Here is a 24,786-nt window from a genome sequence, read left to right as displayed (position 1 = left end):
ATGAAATACATTTTAATGATAAATTAGTCCAGTATTATTTGCTAAAAGTGTCCCTTTTGTTTGGACCTGATTTATTAAAAGTACTGTTTTCTGGTTTATCTTCCCAGTTTTATTAGGCAAAATTGACAGGATGTGAATTAAAGAGAACTCCCGTGCAATGCTGGTGGAAATATCAAGAGAAAGAGCTATTATGGAAAACAGTATGGGGTTCCTCAAAAAATCAAAAATAGTACTACCATATGACTCAGCAATTTTGTTAGGGGGGGGAAAGGATGTCCTAAAGCTAATTCCATACAGGCTTTGTGGACTCCACCCCTATCCCAGGCCAAAGCCAAAGACACTGGGAACTCCAAATCCCATCACCACCAAAGGGAAGGTGGCTGGGACGTGAGCATGGGGTTAAGCAGCCAGGTTGTTATAAAGCCAGACACGTGGGCTTTGGAGGGGTCCCCCCATTTTGGCTCTCTGCCAGCTCACAGCGTCCGGCCAGCTCTGAGAGTGCTTTTTGGGTTTCCAGGTAGTTGAATCGGGTAGGACGCATTAAAGACTTTATTTCCCTATTTTCTCCCTGAGTTGTACATTTTCCTTATTTCCTTTTCCCTTTTAAATAAACCTTTTTATTAACCTTTTGTGTATGCCTGTAGTGGAGTATTAATAAGTCCCTTTTAAGTGCGGGCGAGGACCCACAGCCAGGCAACCCGTTCAATATCGGGGCTGCCCTATAACAGCTGGCGCCCAACGTGGTTTCCAAGCTTCACCCATGCTTGACCAGCCCAAAGTAATTTTTCTTGCACTGGTCACCACAAAGCGCACTAGGTCTGTAGGACTTGCAGTGAAAATATTTGTTTCACATCTTCAAGACCCACAGCCAGGCAACCCATTCAATATCGGGGCTGCCCTATAACAATTTCAGTTCCAGATCTATATCCAAAGGAAATGAAATTAAGTCAGGATCTTGACAAGATATTTGCATTGTCATGTTCATTGCAGCATTATTCACAATAGGCAACATATGGAAAAAGACACTCAATTTTTTAGAAGTTTTGCCTGTATTTTAAGGAAATTTGTTTCATTAAAATGGCATTTTCATGTATGAATTCTGATATAAATTTGGGTTAAAACAAAAGTTGTTCAATATATGTGAAGTATTACTAGACACCTATGTTAAAATTGCAAAAAAATTAACAATCCTTATTTCACATGAAATCATAAAATGCTAGTATTAAATGAGAATAAAGTATACAGGAAAATTAAAGAAACAACATTTTAAAATTCTTGACCACCAATTATTTTACCTTAATTATTTTATAATACTATTACACAATTTTCATTTTCCCATTAAAGTAGTAATTATAAGGCTTTCCTGGTGGCAAAGAGATTAAGTCTCAGCATTATCACCACAATGAACTGAGTTCAATCACTGTCCAGGGAGCTAACTCATATGGCACAGAAGACCTCTCCTGTCTTTCCTGCTGCTCCCCTTAGCAGTGTATTTTAGTAAATCCACCTGTTCTACTCCCCACTGTCTGGTGAATCCTCTCACCCCCACACCCACCTCGGGCCTATACCCCAGTTCTTCTATGTAATAATAAACAAAATCTCTAACAAAAGGAAAATTCTTTAAGAATCTTAAAAAAGAATAAACCAGTAATTATAGTAATAGGAAATGCATGTAACATGAAGAATGCCACACAAATTAAGAGACATGAATCATTTCAGCAGCATCATTTGTCCTTGTACAAATTGGAGCTGAAAATATTGAAATATAATTAATGCAAAAAAATATTTCAGGGCTCTGTGTACTAAGTCACATGTTGATTGATGGATGATTTTGTTTAACATAATTAAGGAAACTTTTTTATATAAAATGAAAAGTTATTTTGATTTTTTTGACATAAATATCCTAAAAATTCCAAAATTAAATGGAAAGTCATATTGTCTTCTTGTTCTTCATAGTATGAGACAAGAGCTTAACTTTTATCTCCCTGTTAGATGTCACACTTCATCTCAGGATTTGGTTCTAAATTTTATAAACCAGGCACAAAATTTCAAAATATGTAAGATACCAATAGAATCAAAAGTGTGGAAATTTCCTTAACCATACTTACCAACACAGCGAGGAGTCTTGTTATGATTGCTCCAAGTTCCATCGGATTGACACACTGCAGTGGTAAGTTCCTTAGATGACAATCTGTACCCATCATTACAAAAATAGGTAACCCGAGTTCCTACCAAGTAGTCTGTTGTGAGTATTCCTCCATTAGTTGGAGCTTTTGGTATTCCACAGGAAATTGCTAAAATAAATACAGACATACAAACAGCATAGAAACAGAAAAATAGATTATTAGCTAAGTCTCAAACTGTAAAGCATGTAAAATAATTTGGAATTTTGTTAAAATTTCAGAATACCTCCCCAAATCATTCCCGAACCATAATTTTTTGAATAATTTATTTCAAATTATTGAAATGTGCTTTTAGAAAGTTGAATTCATATACTATTACTACTTTTCATTTTGGTTTCACACTTAGTTTCTTGTCAGCATGATTACTACCATTCATAAGGATTTTGTGAGGATAATATAGTATATCTAATGCTAATGTATGACTGGACCATAACATAGCAAGTTTGGTCTATTAAATTTGGGACATAGTTTTGAAAGGTTATGAGGGTGATGATAACCATCATTCAACAGTACTCTGGCCAAGAATAAACAAGATTTATTTTACATGGAAGTTGAATATCGCTTTGTCTTTGGGCCAACCAAAATGTTGGCGCCATCCATGGGCTATCAAGTATATGGACATTTTTAACAAACAGGGCCAGGACTTCATGTCTTTAAACCTAATTCATATCTTTCTGAATTTCGCTGACCTAACCTATTATTTTTTTTAATATTCACTGCTTTCAAAATGTATTAATTTTAGGTAACATTGGTTTATATCACGCTACATGACATGACTCAGGGGAATAGGTTCACACATCCTCAGATGTACATCATCATACCCACCTACCCCAGAGCATCCATCTCTTTATTGTATCCCATTGTGCCCTGTCCCCATTTTCATTCTTGCCATCCTTCCCATCTTAGTGACCTTAATTCTGTAGTCATTTCTAGACTCTGTTTTGATTCAGTTCTTTCAATTCCTTTACTGTGTTTTTCCATATTCCATATATGAGTGAAATCATCTGGTATTTGTCTTTCTCCCCTTGGTTTATTTCAATTAGCATACTCTCCTCCGGTTCCATCCATGTTGTCTCAAAGGGCAGGAATTCATCTTCTGTTATAGCTGAAGAGTATTCCATCATGTTTATGTACCACATCTCCTAAATCCAGTGATCTGTCATTGAGCACTTAGGTAAATAGTGCAGCAATGAACACAGGAGAACATCTATGCCTTTAAGCGAGTGTTTTTGTATTCTTTGGGTAAATGCCAAGGAGTGGAATTACTTGATCATATGGTATATCCATTTTTAATATTTTAAGAAACCACCAGACTGTTTTTCATAGGGGCTAAACACTGCATTCCCACCAAGAGCATGTGAGGGTTCTTGTTACTCTATACCCTCTCCAACATTTGTTTCTTCTGTTTTTGTTGTCTTTATTTTTTCTGGTTACAAGCTATTCTCACTGGAGTGAGGAGGTACTCATTGTGGTTTTAATTTGCATTTCCCTAATGATAAGTAATGATGAACATTCCTTCACATGCCCTTAAGCCATTTGTGTCTTCTTTGGAGAAGTGTCTCAAGCTCTTCTGCACATTTTTTGATTAGGTTATTTGTTCTCTTTTTATTGAGTTGTATCAGTTCTTTGTAGATCTTGGGTTTAGCCCTTATTGAATACATGATTCCAAATATTTCCTCCCATTCAGTAGGGCATCTTTTTATTCTTCTGATAATTTCTTTCATGTTACAGAAGCTTTTTACTTTGATGTAGTCCCATGTCTTTGCTTTTGTTTTCTTTGTCCTGGGAGTGGGGTCGCCCAAAGGTATCTCTGACTTCAAGATTATGGAGTATTTTTGCCTATGATTTCCACTCTTTATAAATGAATTCTGGTATTATATCCAAGCTTTTAATCCACTTTGGGTTGATTTTTGGTGTATGTGTGAGTGGGTGATCTAGTTTCTTTTTCTGCACGTGGCTATTCAGTTTTCCAAACACCATTTGTTAAAGAGACTTTCTTTTCTCCATTGTATAGCCTTGGCTCCTTTGTCATAGAGTTAACTGCATTGGCCTATCTTAGATGTCTTAGTTTTTACCTATAAAAACTAACTTAGGGAAAAATTAGATTTCACTATGGTATGATGATTACATTAAAATTTTATATATTATTTAATACAGGATATTTTCAGATCTTATAAATTCAAATGACTACATAGAAATCCTCTAAGACATTGTTTTTCATCATTGTTCTGTAGTGCACAATTCACATCACCCAATACTGTAAAACCACCAAAGATAATGCATTTTTTTAATAGCTATGCATTGTTGGGGTAGTATAGGCTGAACTTAGATAAAGCAGAATAAGAAATATAGATTAAATAATATAGGTTCCATATATGTGGTTAGTATAAAATGACTATAGTTTAGAACTGAGAAACAGTTTAGACTGAGATTATAACACAATTACTGTGCCTGCACACACTCTAAAATTTAAATTCTAAGCTAAAAAGAGAAAGCAAAATGAATTAAAAAGAATCACCATTGGCTTTAGGGGTGCCTTTGGGGACTTGACTTCAGCAATAAGGGAAACAAAAACAAAAATAAACAAAGGGAACTATATTAAATTAAAAAGCTCCTACAAAGCTAAAGAAATTATCACTAAAACTAACAGGCACATACTGTATGGGAGACAATATTTACACATTATACATCTTACAAAGGGCTAATGTCCAACATCTACAAGAACTCATACAACTAAAAACATGAAAACAAATAATCCAACCAACAAATGAGCAGAAGAGCTAAATAGACACTGCTCCAAATAATACATACAGATGACCAACAGACACATCAAAGATGCTCATCATACTTATTATAAGGGAAACACATATCAAAATAACAATAAGACACCACCGCACATCTGGGAAAATAGCCCATATCAAAAAAATCATCAGAAACAAAAGTTGTTGGCAAAGGTACATAGAAAAAGGAAATTTCATACACTGTTGATGGAAAAACTGACTGGTCCAGTCCCTATGAAAACATGATGGAGTTTTTTCAAAATATTAAAATAGATCTGTATATTAAGCTGCAATTTTACTTCTCAGGATCTCTGAAGAATACAAAAACTGTAATTCAAATAGATGCAAATACTCCTACATTCTTTGCATTGCTATTTACAATAACCAAGTAATGAATCAACCTAAGTAAGTGTCCAATTACATAGCAGTAGATTAAGATATGTTGTATATATACAAAATGAAATACTATGCAGCCATAAAAAAGATGAAATTTTTCCACTTGCCATAGTGTGGTTAGGATTATGGTAAGCAAAATAAGTCAGGGGAGAAAGATAAAAATTGGATAATTTCACTCATGTGGAATATAAAATGATAAAACAAAGAAACAGATGAAACTAAACCAAAACAAACTCTAGAAATATTACTGTAGAGCTGAGGCTACCAGAAGGGTAGGGAAAAAGAGGAGAACAAAATGGGGAGGGGGTAGAACAGACTATGGTGACGGACTATGGTTGCTTTGGTTGTGGGTGTGGTCTAATAACATACACGTGAAGGGTATGATTTTGCAACTCTAAATAATACACAATGCTATAAACCAATGTTACCTCAATAAAGTGAATGAATAATTAAATAATATAAAATTTAATTTCATGTTGATAAGACATTGTCATAAATATTTGAAATTGTAAGGATTCAAAAATTTTCAGTCTAATGTTACCAGATTTTCTTGTGTAACTAATGTACCATGCAATATGTGATTATAGCTAAAAGACTCAACTACTTTTTGAAAGTAAGTGTTAGTACAAAGTTCTGAAAAGTACTGTTAAAAAGTTTGTCATTGTGTTGCTATGGTATAACATGATGTTCAGGCAGTACCATGATTTTTAGCAAAATACAAATGAAAATAACATATCACTAAAATGTTAGGTAAGCAGGGAAGAAGTTAACCTGTTAGTTGGCTATATATTCCTCTTTTAAATTTGTGTCTCAAGAACCTATTTTTGCAAACTGCGTAAAACTCAGTGCTCACTGAATTTGCCCAAGTTTGTCCTCTCATCTCTCTGCAGACTCCACACTAATGCAATCTCCAGCTCTGAATTAATCATTATCTGACAACAAAGTGACTGCATTGGTAGACATATGAATAAATTATGTATGTAAGTGGATAGAGTAGGTGCATAAATCACATAACAACAAAGGAAGAATTACAAAATAATATGACTCATTCTTTCACATTTATTATGCTGTGATTTTATGTCTTATCATGAATGGTGCCAATAATATGCTCTGGAGTACATATTTCAAAATTTCAGTAATCCAAATGGAAAAGTTAAATGAAGCTAATTTTTTTATTAATGAATTCTTCCATTTTTGGATGACATACTTCACCTTGACAAGCAGGTACTGGCGCATCCCATGCATGATACCCATATGAAGACTTTCTGCACACAGCACTGCTTTTCCCAACAAGTCGGAACCCTCGATCACAAGCCCAGCGTACCACACTATTAAGCTGTCCACCTGTCTGACTGATAATATATCCATGAGGCGGGGATTCTGGCGTACTACAGTAAAAAGCTTTTCAAAAGAAAAAAATCACATTTAATTAATGAATCAGATATTCTTTACAACACACAAGTGAATACAAATACTTAAAGTTGTCAATTGCTATTTATCTGAATTTTCGTTCATATATAAATTATACAATTTTCTATGATCTTTTGAGTTTTAGGAGACATAACAATCTCAGAGTTGTGTTGTAATTCTTATCATCCCCTAAGATGTCTTCTGAATTGAAACAAAACGCATTTTCTTACCAGCTTGGTGGCTCAAAAGCCTTGTAAAAAGTTTATTAAATTTTGAAAACTGTAGTCCAGGCTATTTCTAGACACCTATATCATGTTAGGTCATGCATTTCATTGTTTGATGTCTAAAGTAGACTCCCATATTCTATAAACACATCTCCCAGTTTATTAAAGACTTTCCACACTATAAAGAGTGCTTACACACAGTGATAAAAAAAATACTAAAAAAAAAAATTCATCTCTAGAAGTCTAAAATGTCAAAAGATAATGTCAAATGGCTTTTTCATTTATATGTATACTTTTGAGAGTATTGGCAAGAATCATTTATCTTTGAAGCTTAAATGTATTCACCTGAGAAAAATAAGACTATAGGGGTAAACAGTAAGAAACAGATTGAACTTAGAATATATATGTCATAACCTGTCATTTCTAAAGCAAAAATACATATTCAATATGTCAAGCTGTCTTGGGACTAAAGTGGTGTATTCACTATAGTTATATCTGATTTTGTCATGAATATCAACACAAATAAGTATTAATGTATAATAGTCATTAAAAGGCCTATAATTATTTGATCTGAATGGTTTCCCTTTAAATTATTATGGTCACTAAAAACAGAATTTAGCTGATTTTCAAATGTCATCTTTGGGAATAACATTAATAAAAACACAAATTGTTTGTAAGATGGAACATTGTTTCAAATATGAAAAATCTTAGGAATGACTGGTTATATTTTTAAAATTTTAAAAACATTTTTCCTTGGCATGCCTAATATTTTTTATTTAATAGAAATTTATTGTAGTATAAAACTTGTATATATATATATATATATATATATTAGTAATATGCCAGTCAAAAGTTACTTCTAATATGTAAAAGACAAATTGCTAATAAAATCAAACTATTATCATTGTTTTAACATTAATGTGAGTAGAAAACATTGTTTTATTTGTAATTATACATGTATATGCAAAATTATAAAATGAATGAAATTTGAGAGTATATATTTAGAAGTGAAATTCAAAAATTAAGTCTATGACTAGAATTCTTGTGTCAGAAATGTTCATAAAATATTTATGAAAGTAATTTCAGTTGAATTGATTAGCAATGACGCATGGAATAGGGGCACATGGTCTTAACACTATACAGAAAGAAATGGCTATTGGATCTGCAGTATTCTGTGACTGAGCACATACTGATGGCTTCTGATATGATTTAGGACGGCAATAAAGAAAAAGAATATAACCTTCATGTAATGGAGAACTATTTATGTATACTTATTCAGCAAGAAAATTACTGGCTCAGGGGCCTCCCTGGTGGCGCAAAGGGTTAAGGCGTAGCACTACGAAGTTATCTGCAGCCACTGCAGCATGAGCTCGAACTCTGGCCAGGGAGGTGACCTACATGGTGCAGCAGACCTCTTCTGACTCACCCACTGCTCCCCTCAGCAGTGTATTTCAGTCAATCTGTCTGTTCTATTCCCCATTCTGTCTCTGGTGAATCCTCTCACCCCCCACCTTTGAGCTGTACCCCAGTACTTGTACACATAAATAAATAAATCCTTAAAAAAAAGAAAATTACTAGCTCAGTATCAGTAAATATTATCAACAGAAAGACATGAAAATGCTATTTCAGAATGGGGCGTTTGCAATTGTATGGGGGAATATAAAAATAAAATTTATTATTTAAAAAAAAAAGAATTTTAGCCCATATCTACCTAAAATAAATATTACTCAACAAAAAGGAGTGATGACAAAATATTAACTTTTTTTCAAAGTAAAGTTTTGAAAATTATATGTTCATCTTTTTTTTTCTTTTAACATTTCATATATTTTAACAAGTATCATAAATGAGTTAACAGTAACGAGAACAAAAGTGCCCACTGTGTATTTATCTTTTACTTAAACTTATCAGATAAAGTTGTTATTAAATAAATAGGCTATGCACAACTGAGAAATACTATTAATATTTTCTGAGAGTTCAAGAGAAACAAATCTATTGAAAAATTATTTAAAATATTAGTTTAACTTATAATCAAGTCATAAATATTAAATTATAAATATCCTAAGTGCTTTAAAATTTTTCAAAAATCACATGAAAGATGTAGAACTGCTATCACTAAAGTGAGAAAACTGAGGCATAAAGAGGTTACATAAGGACTCAAAAAGATTGAATGGTGGAACCATGATTGAAACTCATGTTTCAATAATAGTGTCTGTGTCTGTTTTCCTTAGTCACAACCATCCTGAAGATGCATTCTATACTGAATTTAGAAATATCGCATACCTATATATCTTATTCGGAAGCCTTTTTTGTTATTGCCATGATCTGCTGACCACTGAAGAAACACTTCATGACCATTGCTTGTAATATTAAAAGCAGATGAATAATCCCCACTGAGAGAAATAAGCACGGGGCTTTGAATATTTGGTCCTATAGAAATTATAAAAAAATACGATTTAGATACAACTGAATATTCCCACTTATCTTTAGCAAACTGTAACTTCAGAATAGCATTAATTACAGCAAAATTGCTTCAAAATGTTTGTTTTAAACATTTTAATTCCATAGAAAAAATATTAAGAATTTGTAAAATAATAAACTAATTACAATTTTTCACATACTACATCAGTAAATTTAATGTTGACACTTATAAAAATATCTATAAGGGGAATAAAATCACATAAGCAATTGTTTATATGGAAATTCTCTATAATTAGAGTATTTGGATTGAATGTATGGATATCCAGTAAATATAGCCCATGGTTACCATCATACACCTGAAGAACATCAAATTCCTTTTCTGTCTGGAAGAATTCTATAAACATGCTGATATTATATCCCTTTTCCACTGAAATGCTCCAGGCACACATTTGAAGATTTGGATAACTGTCAGGATATCCAGGGCTCAATATGACTCCTGTCGAATCAAGCCGTAACTCATTGGCAGGACAGAGTACTGTAAAAGAGAAATATTATTAAATATGCTAATCTTTTACACTTAAGTGAAAAGTGCCTTTCAAATACTGGAAACTTTGCTTTCATGTTCAATGACTGTAAAAGAGACAATACCTTAAATTATGTATTAGGGGAGACAATTTGTATGGCGCTTGCATTTCAAAAAAATGGCATATACATCTGCCACTGGAGTCACTCTTTCCCTATCCTATCAGAGTTAAATTTCACTTAACACTTGAAACTCCTACCTCAGGAAGCAATGACTCCATCAAGTTTTCCCTGTCTCCAAAGTAGTTTAAAATTTTATGATTCTAAAGTCTCCTAGTCTGTTTCCTAAACATTACATTGCTGCCACCACTTACAGGGCTGCCATGTTCCTTATCCTATTTTATGTTTAGAGACGCCACCATTTATAGCTTGCTTTTTGTTTATTGGATGGGTTTTTCGGTGTTTAATAAAATTTAATGAATCTAGTGGTAAGGACAGAAACTACTTTTATATAAAAGCAATCCATACAGCAGCATTTAATACAATGATTTCTCTTACTTCCTACATCCATTTCCAACCCTCACAACAAAAATCACTTAAATAAGTTCAACTAACTTTGAACTAAAACTAGAAAAATTAAACACTGAAAGATTAATGTTTAAAATTTAATCTAGAAATGATAGAATGAAACATATCACACAAGAGTGGAAAAACTGTAAACATTATTTCTGGTTAGATGTTTACTATTTATATGAAATAGATTTTTCTCAATTTTATTAATATTGGGTTACATATAAACAAATATTATAAATACATTGTCATAAGAGTTACCTTGACAAACTGGAGGTGCTCCATCCATCTGTAGCCGTTCTCCTAACCTGCATGTGAGAATTGCATTACCAACCAAAGTGAATCCTGGAAGACACTGATACCTAATAATATCACCTATTTAAAAGGAGAGAGGGTTTCAAGTAAGCAACAGGTAATGGTAAATATAAACCAATGATTCTTTTATTTAGTATTTTCAAAAAGTAGCAAATTTCTATCAGTTATAAGCAGAAATAAGATTCAAAATATTCATAAGCACAGAACAATCAGAACTGAAGCCAAGTAAGCCTGTGTGTGCCAATTGAATATAAGCAATAGTAGTAAGGAAACAATCTGTTTGATACAGGTAACATATTCATTAAAAATATATCAAGCTACCATAGGGATTCCTATTTGTTGCTTTTTATATTAGGGTTATATTTACATTGGTTATAAACTAAAACCAATATGATAACAATAACAAAAGTTTATTAGGGCAAAATTACGATGTCTTCTTTGCTTATAACATTTTTTAAACTGAATTGAATTTCCAACCTAGCTTTTAAAGGACTTTATTTACTATCAAACTGAACATAGTCAATGAACTGCTTTTAAGGATATAGAAATGAAAATGTGTTTTCTAATAAATCATACATGTCCTGCCTTCTACTGAATTGAAACAATATCACTTAGCACTATGGTGTCAGAAGACCGCAAAATAATAATTTGAAGGGAACCTCTTGAGTACCACATGGTTCAAATCCCCACACCGTTTTTTAATTGTATGTTCTGGAAATACAGAATTATTTCTCTTGCCTATGCTCCCTTTCCTTTTTTTTTTTTTTTTCCCTTTTAAGAATTCTAAATAATCCCCATTGACAGGAAAGAAGTCTAAGAAGAACTGCTGCTAATCCTAATTGATATTTCTTATTAAGAAAATACCTCTTTTAACAATATGTTTTCCTTAAAAATTTAACAAAGTTTACCTATTTCAAATTCATCATCTTCTGTCAAAATTTCGGCATTGGGCACTGGTGGTGGAGGCTGGCATACTCTTAGCTGATAGGCTATAAAAACAGAAAATGTTTATTCCTTTTCAACATATGAAAATTAACTTATGTAAGGTTTATTTATGAGAATTAAAAATGGTTTATTAGTTTCAGAAATTTGTTTTTAAATGCTATAAAATAAAGGGAAAATAAACCATTCCTTTGATGCCAAAATATTTTCCCATTGTAACAGTGCTTACCTTTAAGTTCCTTATTTCATTATCTTCATTCTAGTCCTTTACATGTGCATCAAAAAACCTCTTTATTCGAGGCCTCCCTAGTGGCACAGGGGTTAAAGACAGAGCTATCAAGCTATTGCCAGCCAGTGCAGCATGAGTTCGATACCTGGCTGGCCAGGGACACAGGGATCTAACCCACACGGTGCAGCAGACATCTGCCGCCTCGCCTGCTGCTCCCCTCAGCAGTGTACTTCAGTAGATCTGCCTGTTCTGCTCCCCACTCTCTCTGGTGAATCCTCTCACACACTGAACCTCTGGCTTATACCCCACTTCTTGTATGCATAAATAAATAAATATTTAAAAAACAAAACAAAACAAAAAGCCTCTTTCCCCCCTTCCTGGTATGATCACGCATTTGCATTATATATTCATGCTTGTTTATATGCCTACTTTGCCCAAGGTTCATGGATAAAATCTCTTTCACCTAGCATAGTGCTTGGCATATGATTATAATTGCAAAAAGTACTTAATGCTTACTGTATTCCAGAAAATATTTAAATTCTTTACTTATATAAAGGCTGTACGTTATAATAAATTTTATTTATTAATTTATATAACCATTCTTATAATTTTCTCTATTTTATATAAAAGAGAAGTATTAATAAAAGTTAAAGAATGTGTACAAATCACAGAGCTGTAATATATGAGCTGGCCCCAGAGGCTTCTTTCAGCATGCCACATTGATATATTTATGAAATATCTATTTGCTGAATTTCATGTTTTTAATTATCTACACTACTTAAACAGGTCATCTGATCAAATTGGATAGATTACTATGTGGCATAATTTAAAGGCCACTCTGAGGACCTCCCCAGTGGCTCAGAAGGTTGAGCGCAGAGCGGTGAAGCTGTCCCCAGCCTCTACAGCACGGGTGCGATTCCTGGCCAGCTGCGTAGATACCCACAGGGAGCAGCAGACCTCTCCTGTCTCACCCGCTGTTTCCTCAGTAGTGCTTTCAGTCTGTCTGCCTGTTCTGCTCCCTGCTCTGTCTCTGGTGAATTCTCTCACCCTCCCACATCTCTGCCCTATACCCCAGTTCTTGTATAAATAAATAAATCTTTTTTTTTTTTAAAGGCCACTCTGAAAAAGTTTCTATGGATCTAAACATCATATGAATTAGCTTCATATGACATCTATGTTAAAGCCCTGTTTTCATTTGGAATCTTTCAAAGATGTAATAAATTCTTGTTCACTCAAAAAATACTTCATACTACTTTAACATTTGAAGAAAGGTGAGTTTTATATGTTTAATCATACTATTTAAATTTAGGATTATGTTCTTTATGCACCTTGATGTGAGGATAAAGAGAAAAAAGCTTAGAAGATGCAGGTACTTGTCTGAGATCACACAACTAGTAAAGGGTTCAGCCAGAACTCCAGCCTTCAAAGTCCATACCTTCAATACTGTCCCTATTATAAGAGAATTATGATAGCATGAGGAACATCAGGTAGAGTAGTTATGGAAGATTCCTGTGAAAGGAGATGAATGAGATAAATTTTTAGATCCCCCCAATTCTGAAGGGTAATTATGGGCATAAAAGCATTTCAAATGGAGGAGGAAATGAACAAAACTTCAGCAAAGAATCAAGTTATTGATTCATCATCATCTAACAAAAAGTCATGTATAAGAGGTTAATTGGCTAATGAACTTCCAGGTTACTAAGAACAGGGAAGAGAGGAACATTTTTCAAAATGTAGATGAAGAGGAATGAAACAAGAAAAGTTGGTTTCAATTTCCTGCTGTAAATTGTTGCCTGTCTCTTCAAATAACTTCCTACCAGCACTTTAACTTCATAAATGCATGTTCTGTGCAGAATATAAATTTGGAAGTAAAACACTGCTTTACACAGAAAGGTTACTGCTAGAGTGGATTTGCTAGTAAAGAAACTTAGGGCAGTAAAATATAAACTGTAATTTTGAGGGAAATGTTTAGTGGAGAATAACATTATGGTTTTGAAAATCATTCTTCTGAACTTAGACCTTAAAGGGGGTATAAAGGTAATTGTAAAGGTGAAAGGTAATTGAAAGAAATGCCATAGGGGGGCCTCCCCTGGTGGTGCAGCGGTTGAGCACTGGGCTGCGAAGCTGCCCACAGCCTCTGCAGCACTGGTTTTATCCCCGACCACAGGACTAGAGTCCCACATGGTGCGCAGACCTCTCCTGCCACCCGCTGCTCCCCTCAACAGTACATTTTGTCAGTCTGCCTATTCTGTTCCCTTTTCTGGCTCTGGTGACTTCTCTTACCTGTGCTTCTGACTGTACCCAGTGCTTGTATAAACAAACAAACAAACAAACAAACAAACAAACAAATAAATAAATCTTATTTTAAAAAATGCCATAGGGTTAATAGAAAGGGGAGAGGAAATGACAAAAAGCCATACATAGAGAAACCCTAATGAGACTATGATGTATAGGAAAGCATTTTATCTGATCTTAACGTAGAACACAAATCAACTTGGAAGTTAAAGTGTAGAGATGTCCATATGTATATTATTTTATGTTTGCTTATAAAGTTATACTTAGTTTTCAGGCTAATCATAAATTATTTCATTATTTTAAAGAAGCACATATTTGTCAATGAGTATTCCATGATTATTATAATCTATAGAATATGCTTAGAAAGATTTAGATAATTCAACTGTAGTTTGAATGATTAAAGGTTGTAAATTATTAATAACAAGAGATATGATGTTCATAGATATTATGCTATTTCCCCAAGACCATGTGGATGCTGTGACCCAAATTCTGTATTGTTCCTATTGTTCCCTGAGCTTTACATTCACCAGCAGTTTTATAAATCATATCCTTAGAGCCTATGGATCACCATGGATCATTTAGGCTCTCAGGAGGTGTAATGTCCTTATCTCCCATCTTTACCTCAATAATAACAACCTATTTTGATCATTTTTCCCCCAAATCTATTTTGGATGATATTCTACTTTTGATAGGTGATGACAGGATAAAGATTGGAGTGATTCATTTATAAGTTATAGAAAGTCATAGATTTCCGATTGCTCATCAGAAAGTAGGAAGAGGAAGGAAGGATCCTCACTGAGCACTTTCAGAGGGAGTATAAGCTCTTAATATATTGATTTAGGGCTTCTAACCTCTAGAAATTTGAAAAAAAAATTCTTCTACTAACATCACCCGATTTGTGGCCTTTGTTACAGCAGCCTAGCCAACTAATGCACTTGCATAAATAAACTGACCTAAGGTTATTACTCATCTTTTGTGCTTGGGTATAATTTTTTTCTACACATAGGTAAAGTGAGGAAAGAGAATGAAGACAGTATATATATGGAATCCACAGTGTAAAAGACTCTAGAAGGTATTTTACATTAGTTACCTCATTTACTCATTAAACCATGACCTTAAGCTATGTATAAAAGATGGGTACTAAATTTCAGAATGTTTGAATTATTTGCCCAGATCACAGAACCAGAATTTGAAACAAGGTGCTTGAAAACTAAGCAACATTTTCTTCCACATTTACTGTACTGTACGGGAAATTTATTTTGATGCTGCCATTTCCTTATTATCAGTGTATAGTGACTTTTCAGTCACAGATTAAATTTATAATCCTAGATAAAGCAATAGCATACCTTAATTCTCACCAATTATTTATATGAGAATCTGCTATATTTCCAGGGACCCTTTTATTTGCCATATTAATCCCCCACCCCACAACATCATTTTGGAAAACCATGATAAACCGGATATTTACCACATAATAATTAGCATTTAATGTTCTATAGTCTCTAATTGTTCTATTCTTATTCATTAATGTATTAGCTTTTGCTTCATGTTTAGCCCATGTGGGATCATTGTATACATATTTATATTTTCCTTAATGTCTATCACAGTTCATTTTGTTTTTTATTAAATATTATTATATTATTGAGGAGCCTATTAATTTCCATTACAATAACCTATATCCTGGGAAAGCAATGGTGAGTAAAGCAGACAGTCATGTCCCTGATAGGCACCAACAGTTTGTGAAAAAATATATTAATCAATGACAGGATGAGGTGTTCACAGATTACAAATAGACAAAAAAAAGTTAATGTTGCAGGAAATGAAGATGTTTAAATAAATGAAATAAATTTTTAGAGTAAAAAAAAGAGAAATATTAATCATATGATCTTATTAATGTGTAGAATTTTAATTGTTGAATAATATGCATATGCATATGTGTGTGTGTGTGTCTTTCGGGGAGACAGAAAATAATCAAGGGAGATAAATCATCAAGAATACAAACAGCAAAGAGGAAGGGAAGTGTAGTTGGAGTAAGTGGGAAGAATGAAAAGAGAGGGAAGCTAGGAAACAACAAAAAGGAGTCTATGGGATTTGCTAATTTTAGTGGAGGCCAATGAGAAGCCTGTGAAGAGTTTTAAGTCTGGGAGTAAATAACCACACTCTTCTTAAAAAAAAAAAATGCAAGGAAATACTACTCAATGATCAAAAAATATAAACTCATGCCATTTGTGGCAACATGGATGGAACAGTAAGGGGCTATTCTAAGTGAACCAGAAGGAAAAAGAATAATACCATTGTTTCACTTATATGTGGAATCTAAAGAAAACAAACAAAGAATCAACTGTAAGACTGACCCTTGAAAGTAGACCATAAATCTGAGACATTCAGGAGTGGACAGAGGGAAAGAGGAGGATAGGGCAGAACAGGAGGGCAGGAGAGTTTGGTGGAGTGTGTTGGAGGGCTGTGGGCTCTTTGGTGCTGGGAAAACTATGGTGACTGCACCTGAGGGGAGAAATCTTATACTGTAAAAAAATAAACAAAGTTGTTTAAAAAATAATAATACTCTGGCTAGTAGGAAAAATGAACACAATTAGAAGGAACCAGTGTGGATTTGAAGAGACTAATAAAGTATCCCCAAATGACTTGCATGTTAAAGTAAAATTTGATTATCGTCTCCAAGGGTTTCTGACTTTGTTTAATTAACTGCAGCCCCATCTATTAACCAGTTTATATTTTTAACTACAAATAAATGAAGACAGTCTCCACTTAAAACTCAAGTACCCTTGATTTGTATATCACCACTTATGATGCCATTCTAACCTTATAAATAATATTAAATCACATCTTTCTCATTGTAAACAGAAAAATCAGATCTGTCTAGAACCTAATCCTTATCATAGTTTCTTCTATTCCATGGTCAATATAGGTTTCAGATAGTAGATAGCAGATAGCATGTCTAAAATTTATGTTCTATATAATTTTATTTTTATCTGTCTTTGTTTCTTGAAGACTATCTCCCTGCATTTTTATTTTTATTTTTTTGCTTAGAAAACTAAAATACATTTATTTTCACATCTACAATTTTCTCATCTGCAAAATAAACACAAAACTAAGATTAAATTAATGTAACATTCTAAATGTAGTGTCTGACACATATTATTATTTCAAAGGTAGAGGAAACTTGTTAGGCAAAGGGTAACATGACCATGACTGCTAATATGACAGTTGTGTTTTGAGCATACATAATATAAATCTGACATGATCTTGCTCACAGAGGTTAGAACCTATCTGATTTCCCAGAAAACATCAACTTATTCAATTTGTTTCTTTTCTGATTTATTTGAAGACAAATTGAAAATGTCTCAAGATTCTTTTTTTTACATTGATGTATATTATGATGTACATCAGTAACTTATAATAGGTAATAGTCATGTACGCTGTATATTGTACACATGTTTGTGGATTCAAAACTGCTAGTATGATGCTCTGGAAATCATGTTAACTATAATAATAACTAATTGAAATAAAACAAATCTCAATAAAGTATATGCTTCGATTCATTTGGAAGACAATAAATAGGTCTGCGGTGAATATACCCAATATGGTTTCAGCTGGAAGTTATCTTATGAATCACTTACTCTAATCTCTATTGGTGTGGGTTGGAGGGTGGGGCAGACCTAGAGAAATGCAGTTAGGTAAGACCAAACATCCAGTTATAGACAAAACTGAAACTATTAATCTAATAGTTTCATTAGATTAATTTAAATTGTGTCATCAAAAATTCAATAGTGTAGATAGTGTGAGCATATAATAGTATGAACATATAAGGCCCCTGCTTTTCTTGGATTGTGCTCTTTAAATTCAGTTTCTCAATTATGGCCATTAATGAAAAACAGTGTTCAACACATATTTAACACATTTCAATACACATTTAATCTAAATCTGTGTTTTTTTTAGGAGACTCATTTTATTTTATATGTCATTAGCTTAAAAAACACCATTCAATATGTTATAAATATTCCAGGGCATCCCAGTCTATATTTAGTATATTTGAAGATGACTTGTGTTTGAATAGTATCTGGCTTTTCTTCAAATGTGTATAGATATGTGGCTTCTGGTTCAACAAATGCGTTTCTTGATACTTGCTTTAGTATTTTAATTAAGATAATATTTTTTAATTCTCTATTTTCTTTGTAATGAATATTCAACCCAATTCCAGAAAAGAATGTTGTAGTCATCTACTTTAGTTCAACTGCAGTATCAAAGGCTTGTTTAAAAAAAAAAAAAAAGAACATTGACAAATTTCCATTCCTTTTCTAAACCAAAAAGGCGTAAGTGTACAACATTTCTGCCAAGTAAGGATGTATTGTTTCTTAAAGAGAGGAAAAGACAATATTCTATGTTCCTTAATAAACACTATATATCCACTAATACACTTTAATGGTGACTCAGATTAGTTCAAGTATGATATTTTCATGATTGGGGAAAGCTTTAGAGGAAGAAAAGCATCGATAATTACATGTTCAATTATGTAATTCTGGAGATGTTATTTTTAAATTTATATCAAATAACTTCAAACAGACCCCTTTGAAAGTAGAGTTAAGAGTATTTAAATAAGTACTTCCTGAGTTCTAATAAAGAGGTTAACTATTAATTTTTTTTATTTTGGAGAAAAAAATATGTATGAGTTTGACATGAAACATACATAAGTCTCAGAGTGCTAAATTAAATGTCATTTTGCTCCAATAATATTTTATAATCATTTGTTTTTTTCTGCCTATATGAATGAATATCTTAGAAATCAAGAGAAAATGCTCATCTGTGGATTTAAAGATGAAACAGAGAAAGTATCTATCATGAAGAATAGACCAACAGGAAGTCACTCTTGGTATTTCTACAGAGGTGGAATAATAGAAGCATATTAAACAAGTCACTGGGAAATCTCCTAAATTACCCATAGGAAATTCCAATATCTGCTGAATGAATCGACCTCCCCATATGCAAATAGTAAAATAAAAGTACCACCCTTAGTACTGAGTCCATTTGAATCTGAAAAATAATGTGCCAAAGGTCTCTTCAAATGTGAATATCTCTTCAAATGTGAATACCTACATATTTGTAGCTATCAGAGCACAAGGTGACAATTCATTTTGTCAGTCTCTGTTTTCCTCTCCCTGATTACTACCATAGTTTGGTTTGCTAATGGCTGTGAAGGTTAACTATAGCTATCCTATCACTTTAAACTACTCTGCTCGGGGCCTCCCCGGTGGCGCAGCGGTTGAGTGCAGCACCGGTTCGATCCCCGGCTGCTCCCCGGCCACCAGAGGAGGGTCCCACATGGCGCGCAGACCTCTCCTGCCGCCCGCTGCTCCCCTCAGCAGTGTACTTCGGTCCTTCTGCCTGCTCTGCTCCCCGCTCTGGCTCTGGTGAATTCTCTCACCCTCCCGCGCTTCTGACTGTACTCAGTGCATGTATAAACAAAACAAACAAACAAATAAAATAAATAAATAAAGCATGCCTCTAATAAAAAAATTTAAAAAAAAAAGGCTTAAACTACTCTGCTTGTTGAAAAGAAAATAAAACAAAATGCAACTTCTATCTGCTGTCAGCATGGAGGAGTTTCTGCTGTGACTGAAATTTTCTGTTGAAAAATTTCACTAACATCAGACATGATAATTGTTTGACCCTGAAGGAACAAAACTGTTTTAAAGCAAAATCTTTTCATAGTCTTATTTGATCACAGACCAAATCATGAGCACTGTCCAAACCAAAAATGACCAATATGCTTCCATTTGGGCTAATATGAGTGAATTTTGCTTCTATAATAATTACAGTTTTAGGTGATTTTCTTTTCTTTCACCTAGAAAAAAAATAATTAAGATACCTAATTATGGACCCACTTAATTATCAATCCACTTTCCTGACAGCACACAACCCAGAAGATAATTATGCATTCTTGAACCTTTCCAAAGCCATCCTGCACAGCCCACATCCTACTACAAACTGTCACAACACCCTCTAAGTAAGATGCCACAGGGCCTTTGTGGAGTGTTGTCTTTGTCTTCACCATCAGCCAATAAACTGAATTATGTTTTACTAATGGTGTGTTTCTGATGGACTTTAAATGGAGGGTACTTTGACTGGATACTAAAATATTGTGGAAATAAATAACTTGCAAATGAGTGTGCACATGAAAAAAAAATAGCCAAAACATAGTATTTTGATAAGACTTATAGTAATTTAAGTAGAAATGTAAGTAATAAAAAATGGAAAATCTTTCCCATAAATTTCATCAGCTTGTTTTTTTAGCTCCACCAATTCATTATATATAGAGATGCTGCCCATTCTCCCCAGGGCTCGCTCTGGACATCAAACAATGAAATACTTAACAAATTCAATGTTTTCATGAAATATGAAAGGAAATCAGGTCTTTAGGTTGTGTAAGGCAAAGGGGTCACACAGTTAAAAGCAATGGTGATTTATGTTTTATATAAAGTGTGCCCTTATATCTTCAACAGTCTCCTTTAGAGTGAAACTTTGCGGAGATAAATAAACTTGTTTCCAAATACAGCATTTATAGTAAAAGCAACATACCCTTAAAAGATGACCTAAAAGACATCACAGGCCTTTTAAGAACATATTAAAAACTATCTGAAAGCCAATGTTTAATTAACTCATTTTTTAACAAAAGACATGCCAATAATAGCAAAAAGTGAGTAATAAATTATTAAATCATATTATGTGTACTAACAAGAGTTCCTGTACACGACCTAAAGATCTGGAAAAGGAGTGCTCTGGCTAATGACTTTAAATATCTCAAAATGATGCTTAATATATTTGTTTTAAATTCATAAACATATATTCTGGCTATGCTACAGTCTCTAAGTTGGTTTGGGTGGCATAAGTAAAACCCCAATAAAATATATGCATTTTGGAAACTATGAAAAAAAAACATACTTTTTTTTTTGAAAAGAAAAACACTAAGAACTTTGAAGCTCCAGTTTGTAATTAGGAGGGATGGGTATATATCCCAGAAAATGGATAACCTGTCATCTTGGTAAAAGTGAAAATAAATTTTGCTGATTTTTCACAGAAAAAAAATAGGTTTATATACTATTAAAGATAATGTATGCATGAGATAATACCAGCTTATGACACTGCTGGCTCCTATGGGAACTTAATAAACTTTAGCTATTATTATTATCACTGTTGCTATTATCATTATTTTATAAAGGTCATTCTTTAGAGTCTGACCTATTTGGAATTCCAGGCAGCCCTCTCATTACTTCTCTGACTTTGTATAAGTTAAGTTTTTTTATTCAGTTCTTTCATTATTAAAATGGGGATAATGATACTTACATTGTGGAGTTATTACAAAAATTAGCAATAAAACACGGAAAGCACCAGCACAGAGTCCAGCATATTAACTACTGCTATACAAAGTAAGGGTCTGCCAAAAGATGCACTTAAAACAGGTTTTATGTAATTTACTTTCAGGGAGTCACTGATTAAGACTGAATATTGTCATTATTTATTGTTAAGTCAACCCCATCTGAGATTCTATGGTTGTTATAAAAAAAGATCAGCTCTAATTCAGGGAATTACAATTATAGCAATATGGAGAGAAACAAAAACACTTTCTCAGATAAAGAAGAAATATGAAAGCTTTAGATAAAGTGCCTTAACATTTGTGCCTGTACCATTTTTTCATTGCACAGAAATTTCATTTTGAGAAAGCTTTTTATCAATGTTATTTTTGATCATGAAAGGCTTTATGAAGATGATGTTTTATAAAAGCGGATGGCTGATGGATCTCATAAAGGAAGTCAGATGAGAAACTAAAAAAATAGTTTTTCCTCTTTTTTAATATTAAAATATGCTAATAAATAAAAACTAAATGACCAATGTAACCTTAGGGAAACAGGTAAAATGATTGATTTGTCAAATTTATAAACTAGATATACATGTCCTCAAAAAAACCTTTTTGAATTACAGGGTTGGGGATAACAGAAGGAGTTATCAAATCAATAGGAATTCAAAGAAAACTTAGAAAAGTAAACTTTCTAAGCTCAGGTGTACTCAATCAGCTTCATGTTACATAGAGAATTATCTCCCTAGATTATTTATCAAAAAAACACCAAACAACTTGACCAATTTTATTTATTACCATAATGTATTTTTTACTATAATTACTGAGTGTGGGCAAATGATAAGAATATTATGTTTTTTTTTTGTTTTTGTTTTGTTTTTTTTAATAGAGGGATTTTATTTATTTATTTGTTTGTTTGTTTGTTTGTTTTGTTTTATACATGCACTGGGTACAGTCAGCAGCGCGGGAGGGTGAGAGAATTCACCAGAGCCAGAGCGGAGAGCAGAGCAGGCAGAAGGACCGAAGAACACTGCTGAGGGGAGCAGCGGGCAGCAGGTGAGGTCTGCGCGCCATGTGGGACCCTCCTCTGGTGGCCGGGGAGCAGCCGGGGATCGAACCGGCACCGCAGAGGCCGCGGGCAGCTTAGCAACCCAGTGCTCAACCGCTGCGCCACCGGGGAGTCCCAAGAATATTATGTTTTTAATTGCATTAAATTGTACTAACTGTATTGACATTAACTTGAAAGAAAGACATCTTCTGCTTCTGTGAGAGGGGGATAGACACATGTCTACATAACTAAAATTATCTTTTTTGCATGCAGCTCAAATAAACTCAATTAGATGATATTTTGAAAAGAATTTGAACAGACATTTTCCCACTGTGAGACCAAAATATAAAATTTAATTAATAAATTAGTCAACAATATAAAAGAGCTAAGCAGAAATGTGTCCTCAAAATCGCACTTATGAGGGTCACACTGCTTATAAAATAATATGCGATATTGTAACTAAGTTTGTTAAAGCTTAGTGAAAGAATAAGTATTATTCTACATGATCTACATTATTCTAAGTGATCTACATGAGTTTAAATTACCAAGGAATGAAGAAAATGAACTGAAAGAAGAGTACTGAAGAACTGAAGAAGAGTACAAAAAACAAGAACTGTTAGGAGGTGTAGGTGAAGATGGAGGATGGACGTTGAGGAGGCAGTAAAGGAATGGATTTGGCCGGCGTCAGGGTAGTCACTGAACAATAAGATTCAGTAAGCGAAATCAAATTTCCCTAGGTTCTGGCACTTGTGCTTTAAGATTTAAATCATTCACAAGAATAATAATAAGTGCTCCATTATGAAATCTAAAATATGAGGTAAGATAGGGTAAAAAGAGTAACATTTACTAAACATCTACTCTGCCAGGCACTGCGCTGTCTCCAATTCTTATATTATCTGCAATGTAATGCTGATACTAGAAAGAATGATATTACTAGGACTGAGTGAGGGAAAATTGACAATATTTAGCATTGTTTGACAAAAACTGCAAATACTTTGGGCCTCCCTGGTGGTGCAAGGGTTTAAGGTGCAACCTATGAAGCTGTCCATAGCCACTGCATCATGAGTTCGATCCCCAGCCAGGGAGTGGCCCACATGGTGCAGCAGACCTCTCCTGGCTTGCCCTCTGCTCCCCTCAGCAGTGTATTTCAGTCAATCTGCCTGTTCTGTTCCCCACTCTGTCTCTGGTGAATCCTCTCACCCCCCACGCCTCTGGCCTGTACCCCAGTTCTTGTGTACATAAATAAATAAATCTAAAAAAATGCACATAATTCACCTAATATATGCCAATAATTGAAGTAATTTCTACACATGTAGTAGCTCCTTCATCCTATCCGCAATATTACCCCATGTGGTTTTACGCAACTGGAAAACAACATGCTAAACAAATAACATTTCTTTATTATTCCTAAGCTAATGCTAGTTTTCTCATATATTTTGAGTCAAAACCTACTTACAAAAATGAGATGAAACTAATTTTGGGATGACAATACACTTCATACATTGTCTGTTACAAATCCACATTCATATTTTAGAGTGTATAACTACCTTCTTAATCCTTTATTCTTCATATGATTAAGTGCAAACACACACTCATAAATTTCTTTTTCTCTGACAATATTTCCCCTTTATGATGTTGCCTAAAGTTTATAAAAATTTTATACCCCCTATATGATTACCATACGGATATTTATACTCCATAAATGAATAGTCCTTCTTTATTGCTCGTTCAGGCAGGACGCAAAATAATAAAAATTATGTAGGGATCCATGGAGAGAGAAAAGTTATAAAATGCAGTTTAGCAACTAACTTACTTTTGACCTTAACTATTTTAAAATTTATTTGCTCCTGAGTTAAGATTATCTATTAAAGTAGTAATGCTATCATTGCTACCTAAAACTGAACCTACCTATTGCCAGCAACAATACCTAATTCAGTAAAAAAGGCAAATAAGATAATAAAATATAACCAGTTTCAGCAAAAGTTCACTATTGAATGCTCACTTACTAATTGACTATACTGGACCATAAATGCAGATCTAGCAGTTGTGGGCTATTACAGAAACACAAATTTGGTATCATTATTG

The 24,786-nt window shown here is 33.6% G+C and overlaps 1 protein-coding gene across 1 annotated transcript in view; it reads right to left on the bottom strand.

Annotated features, from left to right (window-relative positions):
* Positions 1–24,786, bottom strand: part of CSMD3 (CUB and Sushi multiple domains 3) — a gene marked incomplete at both ends in the record, with an annotated part of 827,299 nt that overhangs the window by 54,611 nt on the left and 747,902 nt on the right. Inside the window, 6 exons of the mRNA XM_084229760.1 lie at positions 2,109–2,294; positions 6,572–6,760; positions 9,274–9,420; positions 9,758–9,946; positions 10,765–10,878; positions 11,727–11,807. Coding sequence (XP_084085886.1) covers positions 2,109–2,294; positions 6,572–6,760; positions 9,274–9,420; positions 9,758–9,946; positions 10,765–10,878; positions 11,727–11,807 — 906 coding nt within the window. The remainder of the gene's footprint in view (positions 1–2,108; positions 2,295–6,571; positions 6,761–9,273; positions 9,421–9,757; positions 9,947–10,764; positions 10,879–11,726; positions 11,808–24,786) is intronic.

Source organism: Talpa europaea (assembly GCF_964194135.1).
Source record: "Talpa europaea genome assembly, chromosome: 3".
NCBI lineage: Eukaryota > Metazoa > Chordata > Mammalia > Eulipotyphla > Talpidae > Talpa > Talpa europaea.
This window is presented reverse-complemented; position numbering and strand designations above follow the sequence as displayed.